General features: G+C 66.1%; 1 protein-coding gene across 2 annotated transcripts; it reads right to left on the bottom strand.

Annotated features, from left to right (window-relative positions):
* Nucleotides 1–5,276: 5,276 nt before the first annotated feature.
* Nucleotides 5,277–19,858, bottom strand: BGN (biglycan). Of its 2 annotated transcripts, XM_072744746.1 has the most exons (9): nt 19,665–19,858; nt 19,255–19,368; nt 10,021–10,280; nt 9,594–9,706; nt 8,861–9,074; nt 8,228–8,338; nt 7,920–8,013; nt 7,696–7,834; nt 5,277–6,473 (listed from the first exon to the last, which is right to left on the bottom strand). In XM_072744746.1, the coding sequence occupies exons 3-9, from the start codon at nt 10,268–10,270 to the stop codon at nt 6,276–6,278; spliced, it is 1,119 nt and encodes a 372-aa protein (XP_072600847.1). In that variant the 5' UTR covers nt 10,271–10,280; nt 19,255–19,368; nt 19,665–19,858; the 3' UTR covers nt 5,277–6,275. The 2 variants fall into 2 exon arrangements, with proteins under 2 accessions (XP_072600847.1, XP_025843837.1); XM_025988052.2 differs by lacking the exon at nt 19,665–19,858 and having other exon boundaries at nt 19,255–19,388.
* Nucleotides 19,859–21,441: the final 1,583 nt, after the last annotated feature.

Raw genomic sequence — 21,441 nt, 5'->3', positions numbered from 1 at the left:
CCTTCAGGGACCAGAGGACATATGGATTGCCCCTGGGGACACGTTCATTTCCCCGCTGGCTGCTGTCCCCATGGGGGCAGTGGCACCAGCACGTGAAGTCCCGAGAGCTTGGAGCCAGCCACCTCGGCTGGACAGTTACGTGGGCCCCCCTCCTTGCTCTGCACGGGGTTGCCCTTGAACACCCAGGGGGAAGAAAGGAGTCAAGGGGAGAAAGTGAGAGGCGGGGTACACTCACCACCACCCCTCCGCCTCTTTCCTAGGGGTACTGCCAAGGGCTAGCCCAGGCCAGAGTTGGCCGGGCCACACGCCTTTGTGATGAGGCCTGCTGTGGCCCAAGTCAGCTGGCCAAGGAACAAGGTATGTGGCCTTCAGGAGAGCCCAAGGGACGGAGCCACAGCTCCACGGGGTGTCATGAAAATCCCCAGTCTCTGGCTAACAGCCAGCCCCAAACAGCTCATGAGCCAGGAGAGGGGATGGCCCCTTTCTGTGCTTCAGAACAGTTGATCCGAAGCCTGTGGCCCCGAGGCCAAGAGGGAGGTCTCAGGCCAGTGAGGGGGCCTGGGTGCCAGGGAAACTGTCCCACCGTCGTCAGCGATGGCCCTTGCTCATTGGCCAGCCCCTCTGGGCTTCTCCGTCTCTACAGAGGTGGGGGGGGAGCTTCTCTAGAAAGTTCTTTTCATCAGGCCCTGTCCCCTGTACTGGAAATGCTTAGGGGGCAGCTCCTCGGGGAGGCCCACGGCTGGGGGGCTGGGGCATGAGCAGGGGAAAGCGCTGGGCTCGGCCCGGCCTCCCTGCTCCCCTGTACCCTCTCTTGGTCGCTCCTGCAGCCCCACACCTGTCAGCACTGTGCTCGAGCCCCTCCTGCCCCCTCGGGAGCCTCGGGCCTGGGCCTGGGTCACTGCCCCTCACTCCCGCTCTCCTCCTGGGACGTCTCAAAGGCACTCTTGGCCCAAGAAACAAAGCCAAGAGCGGGAGGCCCGCCCTCAGGCCCGGCTCCCTCCAGCCCTTCCGCACACGCTCCGTGTAACAGGAATCCACCCTCCCCCTTCCTGCTGACCACCCCCTCCTTGTCACCTGCCTCCGGCTCCCCTCCCCCACCGCCGGGTGCTTTCTTTCCCAGGTCTTCAGCCAACCGTCCCCACTCCCCTCTTCCTGGGCCCAGCAGCTGCCGCCCCTCCTCCCCTGCCTGGTTTCTCTCCTGCTACTTTCGCTGGGGCCTCCGCAGCCACCTCAGGGGAGGGCAATTCTCAGCCCAGCCCTGACATGGGGGGCCTTTGGCTGGGCCCCGGGGCTCTCTCTTTTCTCAGTGCTCCCTCTCTCCCTGGCTGAGATCATAGACCCTTCCTCTCCCTGACCCCCAAGGCCTTGGGGGCCACCATCGTGCTGGGGTCCCCCGGGTCGGTACTCACCTGTGGCCCTGTGGCGGGCTGCCATGCCCCCCAAGAGCTGTGCATGTCCTAACCCCTGGAAGCGGGCTGGGATCTTATTTGGAAACGGGGACTTTGCAGATGTGATTGAGTTGGGGATCTTGACGTGGAGAGATGATCCTGGCTTATCTGGGCAGGCCCAAGGTGCAGTGACAGGTGTCCTCATAAGAGGGAGGCAGAAAGAGATTTGACACACGCACCCACGGAGGGGGAAGCCACGTGAAGACAGAGGCAGAGACTGAAGGGGTAGCCGCAAGCCAAGGGATGAGCGGGGCCACCGGAGGCTGGGAGAGGCAGGAAGGATCCTCCCCTGGAGTTTTCGGGGGGAGCAGGGCCCTTGACTTGAGCCCTGAGACAACCAGTGTTTGAAGCCAGGCACAGAAAACTCATACCAGTCCCTGACCCGGCCCCCAAGAAGTCCTGGGTGCCCCTGAACCCTGCCTGCAGCATACCTCCCCTTGGGCCTCCCGGGTGCTTGGCCTCAGTAGATGCTACCCCGGAGGTTCTGGAGAGCCAGGCTTCCTCTCTGTCCTCAGGGGCTGGCTGGGGGAGGTGGCCTTTTGGCTCTGGGCTGCCCAGGGCTGCGGCAGCCCCGTTGCACCTGCCCCACACATGTCCACAGTGGAGCTGGCTTTGCACCTTCCGGCGGCCCCTGCCCTCCCAAGACCCGAGCCCAGAGCCCACGCGGACGGGCCTGGAGACCACAGGGGGAGCAGAAGTGAATGAACACTGGCCCCGCTTCCCAGCTTCTCGAAGCAAGCCCTCCACCTGCCCGGTCAGGTCCTTCAAGGAGGGGTTGTCCTTCTGAGGCGCCCTGCCCCCAGCCCCGGCCATGGGCTGTGGACGCCTGGCTGGCTGCCCCTCCGACAAGCCCCAGCTTGTCTAAACCCGAGCAGTGGATTCGGCTTAGGCTCCAGCTGGGCCCCGCTGCATTCAGAAGGCACCTGACCCGCAGTAAGTACTTGGAAATGTCCCCCACCTGGGCCCCGTGTCACTGACAATGCTCCTTGGCAGCCACTTCTTGCACGGGACAGCCCTCCCCGCGACTGAGCTGCTCCCGTGACTTTTATGGCCCTGTGTGCATGCTCGAGCACGCGCGTGCGTCTGTGTGTGTGTGTGTGTGTGTGTGCGCGCGCGCGTGTGCACGCACTTGTGCCCGCCTCAGCTCACTCTCTGCCTCAGGTCCCTCCTCTGAGCCGCATCCACACACTCAAAGCACGGGGGGGCCTCCTGGTCCTCATGTGATATTCCTGGCCTCCCCTTCCTCTGCCTCCAGAGGCCTAGGACTTGGGGGTGCCACACCCCCATCCTGTCACCATCCCACCCCCTTCCTGTCACCCCACATCCAATCTATCCCCAAGTGCAGGGGCTGGAGCCTGGCCCCTCCTACCATCCTTCCTGCCGCCTTTTGGGCATAGCCGAGGCTTTCAAAGCGGGCACCCCTGAGCCCATCTGCCTACCCACAGCTCATAGTGGGGCATCCCAGCCCTCTGGGGCTTCCTGTGACCTCGGCCAGGCCCTGAGCTCCACGAGGAGGGCGCTCTGCATGGCCTGAGCCGTAGGTGGGGGCTGGCAGCTGGCAGGGGTAACCTTCATGTTGCCCTGGGCTTTATTTATTTATTTATTTTTAAAAGATTTTATTCATTTATTCATGAGAGACAGAGAGAGAGAGAGAGAGAGAGAGAGAGAGAGGCAGAGACACAGGCAGAGGGAGAAGCAGGCTCCATGCAGGGAGCCCGACGTGGGACTCGATCCCGGGTCTCCAGGATCAGGCCCTGGGCCAAAGGCAGGCGCCAAACCCCTGAGCCACCCAGGGATCCCCCTGGGTTTTATTTTTAAGCCCAATCAGTCCCCACTTTTGTATAGTCATCATCACCACCTAATAGCTTGCAACACACTTGAAGCACAGGGAGACGACGTCCTCCATCTCTGACCAGCTGCTCTGAGGATAGAACCCTGTTTTCCAACCACGACTCACAAGCTTTTGTGGGGTGAGGCCCTGTTCACCTCCCTGGGCTCCCGCCACGGGCCCAGATGGTCCCCTGGGTGCCTCGAGGCCTCTGGTCTTGGCAGAGTGTGCGTCCCGACTTCAGGGCACGGTCTCCTATTGTGCAGGGTGACCCACAAGGTCCATGGATGCTTTCCCTGGAGCCCAGCCACCGGGATCTTATCCGAGCCTAGCAGCATTATTACAGTTGTCTTACTAGTTTTTTTTGTTTTTTTTTTTGTTTTTTTTTTTTTAGAGAGAGAGAGAGAGAGGGAGAGAGAGAGTACGTGTGTGTGAGTGGCGGGGGTGGGGGGGGGACAGAGGGACAGAGAGAGAGAGAATCCCAAGCAGACTCCGTGCTCAGTACAGAGCCCGATGTGGGCATCTACCTCACAACCCTGAGACCCCGTTCCCGGGCTCAGATCAGGGGTCAGTGGCTTAACCAACTGAGCCACCTAGATGCCCCACTCGTCTCACTGGTTTGTCAGGGCACCTCTGTCCCTGAGAGAGAGGGAGGCAGAGAGGAAGGGAAGGGCGGGAAGGCTGGGAGAGAAGACCGAGACCTACAGGGACTACGTTGGACCTGCACGACAGGGTTCAGTGCCCCGGGCCGGCCCACAGAGAAATGGCCCGAGGGCTCCACGTCCCTGGCTCCTGCAGGCCCCAGTTCTGGCTGTCCCTCCTCGCAGCCAGTGAGGGGACTTGACTGAGGCCCTGTCTCTTGGCCCCTGGCCAGTGCCCTTGCCCTGAGCCTGCCCAGCTCAGCAGAGATTGCTGGGCTGTGCAGCACATGGCCCAGAATAGTGCTATGATGCCGACGGGTGACATTCTATCACAGGGCCACCATGCTGAGCGGCGCCTCCCATCCCCAAAAGGGGAAACTCAGGGACGCCGGGCACCCTGGTGCCAGGCCAGGCAGAAGGGCACGCAGCTCTGTGCTGGGAGCCAGCACGTGGCGCCTCCGAGCTCCTTCTGTCCTGGGCTGGCACTCGTCATGGGCTCCGCCTGCTGTATTTTCATGGGTGACCGGTGGCTCCGGGGAAGCCCTGGCCCCCCACCACCCGAGGTGGAGGGCCCTCGTGGGGGATGAAGGAAGAGCGGCCAGGCTCTGGCCCGCCACCACCTCAGTCTGCTGGGCTTGCCAACCGAGGGCACACTGCTCTGGGGACCGTCCCTCCCCTGCCCGTGCTGCCCTTTCCGGGGCAGACCCGGGTCCCCAGCGGGTTGGCTTCTCAGGCCGTGTCCTGGACCCTTTGTCGGGAGCCAGTGGCAGAGCACTGCAACCTGGGCTTGGCTCTGCGGGCGCGCGGTGCGAGCTCCTGGGCCGAGCTCCTGGGCCGAGAGGCCAGCGCAGGTGCGCGCTCGCGGCCGCGGCTGAGGCCTGTCCTGCCCAGGTGTGCGCCCCCTGGTGCTGACTGGGGTGCTGCGCACGGGTCCCCCCACAGCCGGGATGTAGCGTTGCTCGCAGCCTCCCCCAGCCCATCAGGACAGGCAGACGCGGCCCCCTAGGATTTGCAGGCTCCCGTCTCAGAGCGAGGGTCTGGTTGGGTGCTCTGAAGGTGGCAGGTGCTTGGCAAATGCTCCGCTCTGGGAGGGCGGATGCTCCCTCAGCCAGGCCCGCTCTAGGGGCCCAGTATAAGGACCGCTGGGGCGATGGAAGTGCCTAGAAAGAAGCGGAAGGGATCTCCTTGTCCAGCCGCAGACCTGGAGGTATTGAGGACCCTGGCCTGCGGGCAGGGAAAGCAGCAAAGGGGAAGCCCACGGCTCGGAGAGGGCACGAGGAGGCGGAGCCTGGGCCCACCGTGGCTCCCCTCTCCGCTCGGTCCCCGGTGCCACCCCGCGAGTGGCAGCACACAAAGCCATATTGCACAGTGTTTCTTTAATTGAAAGACAACAACCGACCTCAGAAGCAGCCCCTCCTCAAGCTGGGTGTGATCGTTTGAAACCCCCACCGTACCAGGGGCCAGAAGGCGAGGGGAAGGGGGAGCTAGCCATCTCGTGGGGAGAGGGGGACGATGAAAGCCGGCTGGGGCTCCAGTGGGAGGCTGGGCCCTTTCCGGGGCCAATGCTCCCCTTTGGAGTGCGGGGTGCATGCAGGGTGCATCGTCTCCACCTGCTGACCTCCTCCAGGACTGTCCAGGCTTGGGGGCAGCTGCCCTCTGCCCCGGGGCTTGCCTGGGTAGGGGCTGAGCAGAAGCCCCGCGCCACAGACAGCGGACCCGGCTGGGAGATGTGAGAGAGGAGAGGGGGGATGAGACGGACACATGGAGAGGGACAGGGAGAGAGAGAGAGCCAGGGAGGAAGATCCTGGTCTGGAGGCCAGTAGAGGAAAGAGGCTTGGATGGACGGGCCAGGCCATGAACTTGCAGAAGGGGGGGAGCGTGGGAGGCCAGGAGCAGCAGGCCAGGCCCAGGACGGTCGGGAGCCGGAAGCACACGAGAAGGAGGAACGTGCGCCCGGCAGGTGCGGGGGGCTGTCTCCATCCTTGTTAGCCCCTTCCCACCCCTAGACCCAGGGCCCGTCTTTCTTGGACTGGAGCCTCGGGCCGTTTGATTTGAGGGTGAATGGGAGGAGAGCTTTATGAGGGGGCCTCTGAGTGGCTAGGACGGTGGGGGGCGGGCAGGGGCAGCTCTGAGGCCAACAGGCATGTGATGGGCGGCTGGGTCTTGTGCCCCATCTGCGTGCTTGGGAGCCAGGATGAGGGCGTCAGGAGGCAGCGAGTCGGGGTCCGGGATCAGGGCGGGGCTGGGTTGGGCGCAGCTGGGCGCTGGCTCGGCTCCTTGGCTCTGCCCTCCCCTTCGGGATGTCTGCTGTGCTCCCCAGAGACCCGGCCCAGGCCACCACGGTGGCTGCGGCTGCCTCTACTTTTTGTAGTTGCCAAACTGGATGGCCAGGCGGTCAGTGACGCAGCGGAAAGTGGCCGGCTGCACCTCCCAGTAGGGCACGGGGTTATTGAAGAGGCTGATGCCGTTGTAGTAGGCCCGCTTGACCCCGAAGCCCACAGGGCAGAAGTCGTTGACGCCCACCTTGGTGATGTTGTTGGTGTGCAGGTACACCACCTGGGGGCAGAGGGGGTGGCTCAGGCCCAGCGCCTGCCCTCCCAGCCCGGTCCAGCTGCCGGCCAAGTGGCGGGCAGACCGGACGGCAGAGGGCTCGGGCCTTCCCTCCTGGCTGAGTCCCGCCCGGCCGCCCCACGATTGGGGTTTCATGGCCGCGCTGGCCCTTGGAGGGCCAGGACCTGGTCCTTCCATAGTTGGGAGGAGCCAACCGAGGCTTGGGGGTGGCTCTCCGGTAGGTGTTGCTTGGGATGTGGAGGCACAGGCGCGTGGCCAGGGGCCGGGATGCGGGGCCCAGATGCGGCGCGTGGCGGGTGGGAAGTGAGGGGCACGGGACGTGAGTTCGGGTGCAGGAAGGAGGGCACCTGGGGCTCCCCCTGGGCTTCCCAAACTCCAGGCCTGCCCCTGGGTCGCAGCCGGTCACTCCGGAGACCCCGTGGCATAGATGCGAGAGGAGAAGGAGCCCGGACATGACCTCCTCTTCCTTCCGGGCCCCAGGGGCGCTCGCTCTCCGGCAGCCCTCAACCTCCCGAAGCCCCCCTCTGGATGGGGGGGGGCGGAAGAAACCCCCAAGCGAGGAGGCGCTCAGACTGCAGCAGCGCCCTCTAGAGGCAGAGCGGACAGCGGCCGCTAGAGGGCGCGCTTAGCCGGGCACGGGCCTCCGTGAGGCAGCATCTGGGCGCCCCCCCCAGCCCCCCTCCCCGCGGCAGGGCCCGTCCGGACAGCCTGTGAGCGGGCAGGTCTCCCGGCCAGTGCCAATGGGGCCGAGGAAGAGACTGGAAGCCAAGCCAGGGACGAGGTCCCTGAAAGAACCCCAGGCAAGACCCTGCACCCCCCTTCCCACCTCGACCTACTTCCTGCCCTGAGCTGAACCCCCCCAACCGCAGATCTGTGCACCTGCAGTGCCCAGGCTGTTCCCTGACCCCCCAGGCTCCGCCGTGCCTTTCTGGGGTCCCACCGCCTACGAAAACTTCAGCTGCAAAATCTACCAGGCCAACTCCTGCGGGCGCCTTGCACCCCCTCTCCACGCACCCCCAGCCCGCCATCCCCAGTGCAGTCCCCGCTCGCCTTCCCTGCTTCCTCAGCACGGATCCCTGTGATTGCTTCTTTCCAGATGACGAGGGGGCGCAGGGAGAGCAGGAGCGGCTGGCCAGCGGCACAGCAAGGCCCTACTAGGCCCCTCCGGCTCAGGGCAGCCGGCATGGGGGCGGCGGGCGGCTCTCACCTGGAGGAGCTTGAGGTCCGGAAGGCCGGAAGGCACCCTGGACAGCTTGTTATTATCCAAGTGCAGCTCCCGCAGGGTGGGCAGGAAGCTTAGGCTCCCGTTCTCGATCATGCGGATCTGGTTGTGGCCCAGGCCCAACCTGCAAAGGACACGTGACATGTACCGAAAGGTAGAGGAGTGAAGAGCAGTGGGGGCAGGGCGCCCCGCTTGGATCCCCAGCCCACCTGTACAGCTTGGAGTAACGGAGCAGGTCCTCCAGCTCGATGGCCTGGATTTTGTTGTGGTCCAGGTGGAGTTCATTCAGGGTCTCGGGGAGGTCTGCCAGGAAGACAGGGTGCTTGCAGGGGAATGCAGGGGGGGCGGAGGCCAGGTGTGTGGGCTGGGTCTGAGTGTGGGGTGACGACGGGAGCACAGGGTTCCCCAAGCCCTCCCCAAGTTGACTGGCGACTCCAGATATCTCCAGGCCCCCCCCCACCTGCGCCCACCTGTGCCATGGACGCTGGACAGCAGGGGGAAAGGGCTGCCTTCCTACCTTTGGGGATGCCCGTGAGCTTGGCCTCAGAGATGCGCAGGTAGTTGAGCTTCAGGCCATCGAAGGCTCCAGGCTCAAAGCCACTGTTTTCCAGGGGGTTCCCGCCCATCTCTAGGAGAGACGCCCTGCTCAGCCCCAGCGCCGGAGCTCGGCGGCCGCCCACATAGCCCCAGGTCCTGCTGGCCTCCTGGCTTGGGCTGGCCTGACGGGCCCGGCTCCCCCAGCTCCCCCAGAAAGCAGCCCTGCTGATGTACCGGGCTGATCGCGAACTCCTGGCTGTCCAAGACCGTGACCTCCCAAGGGTGCTGGCCCAGGCATCGGCCTCCGGGAGGAAGGGAGGCAGGAGGAAAGGGACGGGACCCAGAGATCAGCTGCTCAGCTCCTCCGGCTGGGCCCTTGGTGGACCCCGGCTGGCCGTCTGGCTGCACTGGCCCTTTCCCTTCCTTCTCTCTAAGGACCCCAGGTTTCTCTTCATCTTGCCATGGCAGCCCTGGGGCATGCCCCGAGACAAGCCTCTGGAATGTTCTATGAGGCCCACCAGGCTTGTCCATGGCACCCGGCCACGCCGGCTGGAAGAGGTCCCTCTCCCTGCGCCCTCCCCGCCGGCCACGGGGGTGGCCAGGCCGCACTCACCGATGCAGTTCATGTTTCGCAGCCCGCTGAACACGCCCTTTGGCACCTTGCGGATGCGGTTGTCATGGATGCGGAGCTCCACCAGGGAGCTGGGCAGGTTGGGAGGGATCTCCACCAGGTGGTTCTTGGAGATGTAGAGCTTCTGCAGCTTCCGCAGGGGGCTGAAGGCCTTCTCGTGGATCTTGGAGATCTTGTTGTTCACCAGGACGAGAGCCTGGGGCAGGGAGGGCGTGGGACGTGAAGGCACCGGCTCCCCACTCCGCCCTGCCCTCACCACTTTCCCCCTCCCTGGCCGCCCAGGGTTGGCGATCAGTGGGGCTGCCAGTGGGGCCTCGAGGGGATCCTGCGGGCAGCGTGTAGAGCCCGGAGCCAGCGCTCGGGCCTGGCCATGTCATTATCGCCCCGCAGGGCCCACCGCCTCGCGGCACCTCGGTTTCCTGGCTGGCACCCGGGCCGTGATAGACTGTTTCCTTCTCGTGTCGCTGGGATGCAGCGGTACAGCAAGAAGTTCTCAGCCGGAGAGGGAGTTGGGCTGAGCGACTGTGTCCCGTGCTTGTGGCTGCTGACATCCACACATGTGACCTGGGACCTGGGGCACTCCCACCGAGCCCTCCCCAGATGCCACGGCCCCCGCCCCCTCTCGCACTGCACACATCTGCCCCCACAGCCGTAAGCGCCCAACCCCTGACACTGCCACCTCCTCCGAGCCCCGCGGCGGCCCGGGCGGCCTTACGTAGAGGTGGTGGAGGCCCTTGAAGTCATCGGCGCGGAGCTCCGAGATGTCGTTGTTCTGCAGGTCCAGCAGCATGGTGTCGGGTGAGATCTCCTTGGGCACGGCCTTCAGACCTGGGGGCCGGGGCCGCCGTCACCAGCGTGAGCGCCTCCGAGCAGGGGACACACACGCACACACGCACACACGCGCTCGTGCAGGGGCTCTGCCACAGGTGAGGGCCCTTCTCACTCTCCGCTCGCTGGCAGCCGAGCAACCGGACACCGTTCCACGCTGAGACCAGGCTCCCCAAGCCCGCGCGCTGGAGTCACCCCATCCCTGACCCCACCCCTTCGTGCCATCCCGCCGGGCAGGCGTGTGTCTCCCCAGTAGGGCACTGAGGCCGGCCCGCGCCTTCCTGCACCCGCCCCGCCCTGGTCCCAGGACTAACCCAGGTCGGAGCACTGAACAACCCGCAGGTGGCAGTGGCAGCCAAAAGGACACATGGCGCTGTAGGTGGGCGTGAGGGCGTCCAGGTCCGGGACGCCTGAAGTTGTCTCAGCGCCTGAAGCCTCCTCGTCGTTCAGCATGGGCAGCCCGTCGTCCAGGGTGAAGTCCCAGAAGCCCTTCTGCTCAAAGGGCAGGGCCTGGCTCAGGGCCAGCAGGGAGGCGACGAGCCACAGGGGCCACATGGTGGGCATGCCTGGGAGGCTGGGGTGAGGAGGGGCTGTCAGGAGGGCCCGGCTGGCACCCGTACGTGCCCCCTGGGCCCTTTCCCCTTTTCTCCAAACACCAGGAGCTGAGGACCCGCACGTGTTGGCACCGTGTTCACCATCCCTCACGTGGGGCCAGCCGGACCCCAAGGCGGGAGCGGCGGGCGGGCAGGTGGCAGACGGACGGGGTGTGGGCAGGCGGGAGACACCTCCTTCCGCTCCCCTCTGATCCCGGGCAGGACAACGGCTTTCATGGGCAATGGGTCGTCTTGCCGGTCAGTGAGTCGCACTCACCCGCCCCTGCCCACTGCCCCCCACACAGCCCCTCAGCTGGCAGCCTGCCTGGGGACAGGGGTCAGTGAGGCGAGCGAAGGGAGTGGAGGGGGCAGAGAGGGAAAGGCAGCTGTCTGCCCCATAAAGGCTTTGAAGAATTGGGATTTGAATAACCTATTGTGGCCAGGGCCGATCCCACATGCTCCGGGCCCTGTGGGTGCAGTCAGCATTGAGCTAGACCACCATGAGTCACTTCCTTTCCTGCCTGAGCTCCCCCTTGCAGCACACCCACATTTTCTGAAGAAAAGTCGAGAGGCCAAGACACCCTGCTGGGCACGCTGGGCTGAGGCCTGGGCGAGCCACGGAGGCGGTGCGGACGGAGAGGGGTGGCCTCCCGGGCAATCGCTGCCGGGGAGGGGGCGCGGCCCCCCAGCTCCCCTCCCCAAGGCCCCCCAGGGCCTCGGCACCCTCTCCTGGCCCGCAAGACTTCCCCTGGCTTGGCCTGCAGAGCCCCGGGGCTCCCACACCGGCTCCTGCCTTCCTTCTGCCCGTGGCCCAGCCCCCCGGAGAGGCCACCAGAGGGGAGCCGGCTGCTGCCAAGGTGGCAGGCAGGATCGGGCTTGTCCGAAGTCTCCCCCAGGCCGGGCAGCGGGGTGGGCGTGAGGGGGAAGCTGCCCTGCCCGAACCTGCCCCAGGGGCCCGTTTTTACCACCTCCTTCCTCCCCCCATCCAGAGGCTCCTCTGCTGGAAGGTCCTGTACAGGGAAAGGCCGAGCCCCTGCCTCTCCCACCACCCTCACCCTCCCGGATTTCCCCAGAAAGTCCCAGCCAGCCTCATTTCCCCATGTGTTCCGCAGGCGTCCGTGTGCCTGCCTGCCCTGCTCCGCTCCCGGGCTCCGGTGTCCGGGGTTGCCCCGCGTGCATCTGTGGGCAGTGAGCCTGGCCGGGGGCCAGGGGCTTCCTGCAGACCCGCACCGGCCCCCCGCTCCAGGGAGACCCTCCTCACTTGGGGCCGTGACGGGCTTCAGTGGGGCCCGGGGCACCTCTGAGCCTGACTGCTGCATATAAACGTGGCAGGAGTCCCCGGGGACTGGAGGGCTCTGCTGGATTTAAGCCTCGAGAGCATCTCGGCCCGGTCTGCTGCTTTGTTGAACGAGCCCGGTTGGTGTGGGGCTGGGCTGGGTGCTGCGCGGCCCCCTGGAGCCCTCCCACAGCAGGCCAGGGCACAACTACTCTGTGCCCAGGTTCCCATCGATCCCAGTCCTGCCAGCCCCTTGCACGCTCCCCTAAGTGGGTCATGTAGCTTGCCCCGGCTCCCACTATCCCCGAGGACACTGGCGACCCGGGGTGCAGTGTGCTGGGCAGGCCGAGGTCACAGACCCAGGACATGGTTCAGTGGACTCGGCTGGAGGGCCAGCCCCAGAGTGTCCCCAGCAGGTCCCAGCGGCCCTCCTGAGTGCATGGCCCCCAGTGGCAAGCTCAGAGAAGCTGCCTGCCTGCCTGTCCCAGGTCACACAGCAAAGTAAGTGTCCCCCACGTCAGGGGAGCACCCAGTCTGCCTGGCTCCCTCAAGCCCCAAGACACCACGATCACACCCCAGGTCCTGCCAGCCCCAGACTGGCCGGGCAGGACCCAGGGGAGCCCCCGGGAGGTCCTGGTGTCGAGGAGGGAGGAGGCCCTGTGCTTGCCTACCTGACAAGGTGTCCCTCCTTCTTCCCCTGATTCTGCAACCTCCAGGGCAGAACAGGACAGGCCGAGGCCCTGGGTGCCTGCTGCCACTGCTTGGGACCCTTGCTTGGGAACCACTGGAAGCCCGGGGCTGGGACGAGGACGAGTGGTCGGAGAGAACAGGAAGGGGAGGATGGAGGCAGGAGAGCAAGATGGAATGGGAGAGAGGGAGGAGACTGTTGTCTTCTTGCCTGGCACCCCTGCCAAAGCCGCTACCTCACAGGGGGGATGAGTCAGGGCTGGCACGCCCAGTGGGAGCCTGGGAAGGCCTTGGGATCCACGGCTCACCTGGATAGGTGGGGGTGGATGGGGTCGTCTGGCAGGGCCCAGGGGAGGCTGTGGTGGGAGGTGGGCAAGAACAGGCCTCCTCTAGCCCTCCGGGGGCTGGGAAGGGCCAGGGGTCTCCCGGAGAGCCTCCGCCCCCGGATCTGGCCCGGCCGCCAGAGTAGAGCAGGACGGCACTGGAAAGGCCAACCAGGGTGAGACTGGCCACCCAGGCTCCACGTGGGCTCGTGGGACGTGTCCTGGAGGAGTGGGGGCTCTGGAGGAGATGATTCAGCTCGAACCAGCCAGGCTTGATGTTGCTGCATCTGGGGGCCACAGGCAGCGGCCCTGGGCTCTAGTGCAGGCTCACTCTCGGGGCGTGGGGTGGGGGGACGGAGGCTGACGGCGGGAGGCCCTCCACCAGGGCCCTGTGACCGAGGCCGAGGACAAGGCGTGGCTGGTTCCCCCGCCGCCCGCTCCCGGCTGGGCCCGGGCAGTGGACAGGCTGGCAGGGTGGGGGCTGGGCGGGCTTGCCAGCAGAGCCTCATTTCCACTCTGGAAGCTGGTGGAACTGCACAGGGAGGGCGGGCTGGCCGGACAAGGAGCCGGGCAGGGTGTCCCCGAGGACTCCGGGGAGGGCCTCGAGCCCTGTCAAGCTGTGCTTGGAGCTCGCTGGACCCCTGGCCCTGACAGCAAAGGCAAGAAGTGGTTACGGCGCCGAGGCCTCCGGCCCAGTGCCCACAGGTGTGAGCGAGGGAAAGGGCCGGGCTTCCTGGAGCCCGCGCCCAGACCAATAGGGCCTCCCTTGTCTCGCTCTCTGAAAGCCGGCGCAGTCCTGCGAGCGAGGTTGCTCCCGGTCCGCGCCAAACAAGACGCATTGGCAGCCTCTGAGAACATGGAGCGGCCGTGCCAGGCATTCAGGCCAGGCCAAGGGCGGCGGGAGCAGGACTGAAGGTCTGGCATGCCCTGGGAGCTCGCTTGCGAATGTGTGGCCTGCAGCTGCCAAGTCGGAGACGCCGGGCACCATCCCGAGGCCTCAGCCCGGCGTGTCCCCCCCCCAGCAACCCGACCTGAACTCTGGCGCGGGTGCCACCATCTACCTAGCCCTGCCGGGTCCCCGGGGCTGCGTGGAAGAGGAGGGGCGGGGGGGGGACGGGCAACACGGGGTCCCCTTTCCCTCCGCACCCCTCTGTCCGCCAAAGGCCTCGGAGGCCGGCCTCGAACAGCCGGCGGGGGGCGGGAGCGCCGTCCAGAGCTGCGTTCCGCAGGTGGGTGCCGAGCCCAGGCTGGCGCGCAGCCGCTCCTCCTGCCCCAGGCCCCAGCCCGCCGCCCTCTGGCAGCCTCACCTGCTCTCGGGGGCCACCGTGGGCCCGCTGGGGCCCCCGCACGTGCGCGTGTGTGTGTGTGGGGGGACCGCGTGAGGGGCTGGCGCTGGGGTGGCGAGGGCGCAGGCCCGAGCCCCACCCCGTTGCGCCTGTGCCCGAGCCACCTGAGGCTGCAGGGCGAGCAGACGCCTGCACGTGGCCGGCCAGGGCAGCTCCTTCCCGTCATGGCCCTGGCTCCGCTGGGGTATTCAGGTAACGATGCGAACTGGACGTGGCAGGCGGAGGCCGTGGGGAGCTGGCAGGGAGCCGGCCCATTGGCGGGAGAGGGCTGGGACCGGGGAGCCGGCAGGGTGGCTGGCGCGGGCGAGGCCAGACCTCTGTCCCCACAGCATTCGGGAGAGCCCTCCGCCCCTCCGCCCCTCCGCTGCTCTGTCGGGAAACCTCTGGAAGGCGGGGCGGGGTGGGGGGGGAGGGGTTAAACTGCTGGCCAGGGGCCAGGCAGCCCATGACCCAGGTCAGCTGGGGGTCCTGAGGTTCCCAGTCCTTTCACACCTGGGCCCGGTGTCCTTCCTCCTCCTCCCCCTCCTCCTCCCAACTCACTGAAGAAATCCTGAGCTCCGCCTCACCTCATTCTAGAATGTTTGAGGAAGAGGGTGGATGCTATCGCCTCCCACGGATGGGGCAGGGGACTCAAGTGATCCCTTAACGTAGCCCTCCCAAAGACCAAAAGAAGAAAGTGCTGTTTTTGCCACTTGATGAAAAGGTAAACTGAGGCTCACACTTTGCCCAAAACTCTGGCCCGAGGCCACACAGTAAGGAAGTGGTAGGACTGGGGCTCCCTGTCTGTCCATCTGTCTATCTGCCTGTGTGTCTGGCTCCATCCTCTGCTGTTCCAAAGCCACGAGACCCTATACTCCCTGGGCTGTGCAGGGGGGGCTGGACCAGCCTGTGGGGCCCTGGCAAGGCTCCCCGGCAGCTCCCTCACCCGAGCTGGGAGGTGGTGCTGTTGGAAAGTCGGGCCCTGCTCTGTGGGCCCTTTGCCCATCGTGGCTCCTGAGGCACAACGGCCCCTGGCTCTGACCGCCACTGATGGTAGGTCTTCGGGTGCCTCGGGCCAGCCGCCCCCGCTGGCCCCAGCACCCCCAGCGGGCTGGCCACAAGCCTGGGGCTCGGCTTGCCCCGGGTCTGCAGGGGCATGGAAAGGCCATCATCCCAGCCAGCCAGGGAGCTTCCCTGGAGCTGTTTAGGTCCCAGCTGGCAGCAGACCCCACAGGGAGATGTCCTCGGCCTGGCTCCCAGAGCCTGGCGCCCCCCTCGCCTTGCTCCCTGGCTGAGCCCGGCTGAGGCGAGGGGCCTGGGCCCCGCTTCCCGGGCAGGACGGTGGCCAGGCACCCGGGAGTGAGGCCCTGCCCTTCCTGGGCCCAGGGTTTCCTGCAGCTCCTTCCGCACCGGCTCTCAGCCAGGGGCTCCGGCTGGTGGTGGGAGCCAGCCCTCGGCACCCGGCCCGGGGCACCCCCCAATGCACCCCGCCTTGCGGCCGGGGGCCTCCATGGCCCTGCTGGACATAATCAAGGGTGAGCAGGGACTCAGACTGAAGGATGATTAAAGTCACCTTTGCCTCTGGTGTCCTGGGACAGAGCTGCTGGAGCCAGCCTCTCCCTGCCCCGTCCCATTCTTCAAGTCCCACTTCAGTTCCCCAAATCCCCAGCCCTGCGTGCTGGGTCCCCCTGGGCCATCTGTCTCCCAAGGGGTGGATGGTGGAGGAGAAACCAGGGTGAGTCTTGCAGCTCAGCCCAGGCTGGTGTTTTTGTGGAGTTTGGCTTTCAGGTGCCAGGGACCGGGAGCGCCGGGTGCAAGGAGGCTGGACAGAGACCCCAGCCCCTTGAAACCCAGAGATGTGTCACCACAGGGAGGGGCCAGTGAGTCATCTAAGTTCCCGGCTGGGGAATGTCAGTGATGCTGCTCTGTAGGCTGCCGTGGGAACTGAGGCTGGTGGGCCCTAGGCGAGAAGGCTTCCTCCACGGCCACCCCAGGATCTGCCCTGACCCAGAGCAGGGCGGGGGGCGGGGACAGGAGAAGCCAAATGGGGGGGCTCTGGGCAGCCCCTAGGAGCTGGAGTCCCGGAGGGAGTGAAGGAGGCCCCGGGAAGCTCGGGCTGGGGACTCCAGTTGAGGGGGGACAAATCGCAGTCACCCATCCCTAGAGGAGGTGGCCACGCGGGCCCCACACCCATCCCCGGGGCCACTGGGAGACTGGCTCTGGGAGACGGAAGAAGGGCCCGGCTGTGTAGCCTCCGTGGGTCTCAGGCCCGGGGGACGCGGCGGAGCAGACACCTTCCCGCCCCCAGCATAGCCCCTCTACCTGCCCCCTACTGCTCCCTGGGAGGTGGGACTTCCAGAAGGCCTTCTGTGGGTGATCCAGGTGTGGGCCCCAGCGTGTGAGCAGGAGACAGGAGGGAGAGGAGGGGCACTGACGGCCACAGGGGCCAGCTGACAGGAGGGGACAGAGCTGCCACGACTCTGCCTTCAGGGGGAGCCCTTGCTCACTGTCACCGCCACCACCCACAGGAGGGAGGGGAGGGTGTCCTGGGACAGCCACCATCACTCCTCAGCCTCTTGATTTGAGCCGAGCCCTTGGGCTGGTGTGCCCCGTGCACCAATGTAGAGGGAGACAGCTCCGGGCAGAGACTGAGCTCTCTCACCCTGGGGTGACTGATGAGGAGGGTGCGGAGGGAGTCGGGGTGGGGTGGGAAGAGCTTTCTTACAATCAGGGGTTTGGGAAGTTCCGTAGAGACGTGTGAGACAAATGACCCCGCGGCCCAGCAGATGAGGCTTCAGAGGCCCTGGGGCTGGGGCTGGGGCCGGGGCCGGGGCTGGGACCATCCTTGGGGTGCGGCGGGGAGGGGGTGCAGAGTGGACGGTGCCCGGGCCACAGCCTACTGCTTGCGTGTCCCAGGGAGATCCTGGGGGACTGCCACTCTCTCGTGCCTCAGCTGTGTCCCCGGGCAACTAAGGACAACTGACTGCTGGGACGGTCCTGTGCTGGGCTGTCTCCACGGGGCTTCTCCAGGGAGTAGGCGAGGGATGGCAGTGGGTGGCCCGGGAAGCAGGGTGGCTGGGAGACATGGGAGGCCCTATTGAAGGCTCTGCCGTCTTCTGGGGACTTGGCACTGGCACCGGAAAGGCCACTCTGGGGTCTCTCCTCATTTACGCCCCCCCAGTGAGCCAGGGCCACTGGTAGGACTGGGGCGGGTTCGGTCAGAGGATGGCGTGCCAACTTTCTGGGCCCCTGAAATGAGCCTGCAGAGAACTGCCAGCAGCCACAGCTGGGCTTCAGACTCCCCACATACACGACGGGGACTCGGGGCCCTGCTCTGGGGCAGGGCACAAGAGCGCTGGGATGGTTAATGCCCACCGTGGCCCGGGGTCTTGGGGCTTGTGGGTAGGCCCCTGGGCGGGCAGGCCCCTCGGCAGCTGCCCCCCGGCTCTCCGTCTGCTCTCGCGGTCCCGTGGGGCGCCCTCCTTTCCATGCACCCCACAGTCCTGCCCTCAAAGGCCGCCCCATGCTGTGTCGGGGGGCAGACGGGCAACTCCCCAGGGAGGCACCGACTGGGGGAGGCACTGGCGGCCTCGGGGCGCCAGGAGGCGCTCACCTGCGGGCTGCGGGAGATCCCCAGGAAGCTGAGCATGTCCAGCTTGTCCCCGGGCCAGTCGGTCCCTCCAGGGCGGAGACCTGGCAGGCCAGGGAGCAGGGGAGGGCACAGATGCAGGAGCACACTGAGGATGGGGCTGGCCCTATCTGCCACCCGAGTGGCCCTTCACCAAAAGTGTTCAAGAACAACCTCCCTGGCCTGGACGAAGTCTACCCCGCCCGCCCCAGCCCCCCACCCTCTCCTGGGTACCCCGGCCTCCTGCTCCACCCAGCAGAACCGACCTGGGCAGCCCCCACTAACCAGTGCCCAGGCCCAGCCCCACCCATGGAGCAGTGTGTGGGGGGCGCTCCCCTCCCCCAACCTCCCAGGAGACCCCGCGACCGGGCGGAGAGCTCCGTTCTGCCTGTCTCCCATTCTGGGTCCCCTGGCGGCCCCTCAACACTCCAGCCATCCTGGGAACTTGCAGGACAGCGGCCAGGGGCCCTGTCACATCCTCCTCCAATGCCCACGCGGTGCCACAATTGTCAGTATCCATGGCCCAGTGACCCCGAGGCTTCCCCAGGTGCTATGGTGTCAATAGGCAGGGCTTGTGGGTCAGGAGCCCTGGCTCGTGGCCCCAGCTTTGTGTCCGACTCGCTGTGCAACTGCGGGCACGTGCCTGCCTGTCTCTGGGCCTCAGTTGTCCCTTTTGTACAATGGAAGGAGTGGGGGTGAGACCACAGGGGCCCCTCCTCCCCTCCCCGAGGACTCTGGGGGCAACCTCGCAGCTACAGTTTTGCTTCAGACCTGGGGTGCACCCTCCGTTCTGGAGGCGTCCCATGCACCAGTAGGCGGGGGCTACTTTAGGGGAACAGAGCAATTAGTCAGCGAGCTCTTGAGCCTCACTGGTCGTTAAAGGCACCCATCCTGGGACCATGGTGTCCGAGTCTGGAAGTGGGTCTGTGGCCTCACCCCTCCCCAGGGTCCCCAGGGGCCCTCCAGGGCCCCAAGCCAGGCCTGCACAGGGTAACATGGCACAGTCGCCTGCATCTCTCTGTGCCCACCCCTCCCCATCCTGAGTCTCAATCCAACGGGGTTCCGGGGACAGACAGGACCGAGCCCCCCAGGCAGCCGCACCCAGGGGATCCTGTGGCCAGGGCCGTGAGGAGCCACCCCTCTCTCAGGAGGAGGCAGAGGAAGGGAATTAGCCTGCGGGTAAGGGAGAAATATCTGGGCAGGCTGCCTGGGGTGTGCCGGGGAAACCAAGTCTCTGAGCCCACGCCAAGGACTGGTCCTGGCCACCGGGGACCGCTCCCCGGCGCGGAGCCCTGCCAGCCCTGTCCCCAGGGTGCCCTCGGGACTCGCAGTGAAGGAAGAGGGCCACTGGCAGAGCTGGGATGCCGGCCACCGGGCCATGCCCAGGCCATGCTCGGGGTGGGGGGGCGGCAAGGGGCAGAACCCGAGGGGCGAGGGAGGCAGGGAGAGTGGAGCTGCGTGAGGTCAGAGGGGAGAGGAAGGCTGGGCAGAAAATGCAGGAAGGGCCAGCGACTGAGGGCCGTGGGAATCACAGGAGCCCGGGAGCAGGACACGGAGGTAACGTGGTGGGGCCGAGGGGAGGGATGCGGAGGGCTGGCGGGGGGCAGCAGGGACGTGGGCATCTCCAGGGCGGCGAGAGGGCAGTGGCAGCAGGGATGAGACAAGGGGGGGACAGCGGGCACAGCGGGGTGGGGGGCGCTGGCGTGGGGACCCTACCTGGGGAGGGCGAGCGGCTGGGCACAGGCTGGCTGGCAGGCTCGGGTGTCAGGCAGGCAGCGCGTCCGTCCGTCTGTCCGTCCGTCCGGGCCCTCCGAGAGCAGCTGCTCGCTCCTGGGCAGTTCGCGGAGAGAGGGAGCCGGCGGTGGGAGGGAGGCTAAAGGCGGGGCGGGCTGGCCGACGGGGAGGGGACCGGGAGGGGGCGGGGAGGGAGGAAAGGAGGGAGGGGGCTGCCGGCGGAGAGGGAAGGCGACGGAGGGAGGGAAGACGCAGGGAGGGGGCCGGCCTCCGGGCCCCCCTGGAAGCTTCAAAGGGAGCAATTTTCTCGTAGACGGCTGGGCTGGGCGAGCTGCGCACCCCCCTGCCGCCCGCCCACCCCAGGCGTGGGGAAGGGACACGCTCTCACTCACACAAGGACCCTCGGTGTCTCTGGGCCGGCACAGCCTCAGACACTCAAACTTTCCACTGCCCAGATAGGGACACTGAGGCCGGGAGAGGGGCGGGCGCTGGCTTGCTGGCACTTGCAGGCGGAGGGCAGAGGGGAAGGGCGGCGAGGGGGAGGCGGCCTCGGGCTGCTGGTCCAGTGAGTGGCCCCCGGAATTCTGGCCTGAGCCCGCCCAGAACCTCCAGCAGCCCAGCCTGAACAAGGAGGTGGTTCTCCAGTCGGGGCGGGGTGGGGGGGTAGCGGCTGTGGCTTTCTGGAAGGCCTTGATGCAGGCTTCCAGGTACTCTGGACACCCCAGCCCCCCAGCCCTCGGCAGTCTTTGTCCCCCCTCAAAAGCAGGACTGGTCCTCTCTGCGTGATCTCACCCCGGGGCTCAGCTGGGACGAGAAGGAGTCCCAGACTCTGGGGGGCTTCCCCAGCCTGCCTGCCCCGAGGCGCAGAGGCCCGGGCAAGCCGAGAGTGGAACAGTGAGTCATCTTTCTTTACTCCGTCCGTGCGGTCCCCCAGGAGGCAGTGAATGCTCTGTGGGTGGGCACTTCCTCGGGGCTGAGCCCCACGCTGGCCACGTACAGGGGCGAACCGGGAGGGCCTGCCAAGGGTCCCAGGAAGAGGCCGCCAGCGGCCACAACCCCACGTGATCGCGGGCTCGGAGGAGCCCAGCTCCACCTGGGTCCAGAGCCCAGGGCCTGAGCACACCTCTTCCCTGTCCCGTGGGGTCCCCTTCCTCCCGTGGTCCGTGTACCCCACGTGCAGCGGAGCGGGGCCACAGCCAGCCTCTGTCACCGGCTGACACGGCCTGGAGGGAGACTCCCACCGGCGAGGTGAGGGTAGACACAGAGCTGGAAACCGAGGTGGGGAGGCCCACTAAGGGAACAGCCGGAGAAGCTGAAGGCAGGCAACAAGACGGGAGGGCACGGCCCTGAGGTCGAGAGAGGAAAGTGCATGGAGAGAGGACAAGCTGTCCGGGGCCACGTGCAGGTGGGCTCTAGAAGGCTCTGCCTGGGGATGTGGCTGGGCCCCGAGCCCCTTCCATGTGCACCGGCGTCAGTTCAGGGCCCCCCGGCTGAGGACCTGAGACACATGGTGGCCTGATCAAGCCGTGGCGCCTGCCTGCAAGAAGCTTCCAGGCCATGGAGAAGGGAGATGTGGGAACAACGGGGTCTGGGCTGGGAGCTCTTATTTCCCTGGGGGAGATGGCTGCAAATCCCCGGGACCCGGCCAGAGACTGCGAGAACACAAGCCCTTCTAGAGAGGGGGAGCCATTTGTCTGCTTGCTCATTGGTGTTGTTAACGTTTTTCGGAAACATCCTGAAACTTCTCCGGCAGCGGAAAGACGAGATCGTAGAAGCCCCGTAGCCTCACGGAGCCTCGGCATCCCCACGCACAGTTCCTGGCCGTGCACAGAACACTGTGCTCTGGGAAAGAAGCCGGTCACAAAGCCCCACATATTGTATGATTCCACACGAAAAATCCAGAATCCAGAATAGGCCAACCTGTAGGGACAGAAGGGGCATGAGCGGCTTCTAAGGGAGTGGGGATAGAGGGTGACGGCTGAAGGCGTCAGTTTTCTTTTCTGGGTGATGGAAGTGTTCTGAAGTGGACCGTGGCGCTGTTGCACACCACACATACTGAAAACCACTGAACTGGACGTGTTAAATTGGTGGATTTTATGGTATGTGCGTTATATCTCAATAAAGCTCTTTTGAAAATGAAAAAACCCCACGTAAGACATACCTGTGGCC

The sequence above is a fragment of the Vulpes vulpes genome, chromosome X, assembly GCF_048418805.1.
Source record: "Vulpes vulpes isolate BD-2025 chromosome X, VulVul3, whole genome shotgun sequence".
In the NCBI taxonomy this organism is placed as follows: Eukaryota; Metazoa; Chordata; class Mammalia; order Carnivora; family Canidae; genus Vulpes; species Vulpes vulpes.
This window is presented reverse-complemented; position numbering and strand designations above follow the sequence as displayed.

Coding starts and splice junctions, on each gene's coding strand:
- BGN (XM_072744746.1), bottom strand. CDS start 10,270: ATGCCCACCATGTGGCCCCTGTGGCTCGTCGCCTCCCTGCTGGCCCTG. Junction 9,707..10,020: donor TGTTCAGTGCTCCGACCTGG/GTTAGTCCTGGG, acceptor CCCGGCCCCCAG/GTCTGAAGGCCGTGCCCAAG. Junction 8,339..8,860: donor GCGAAACATGAACTGCATCG/GTGAGTGCGGCC, acceptor CGTCTCTCCTAG/AGATGGGCGGGAACCCCCTG.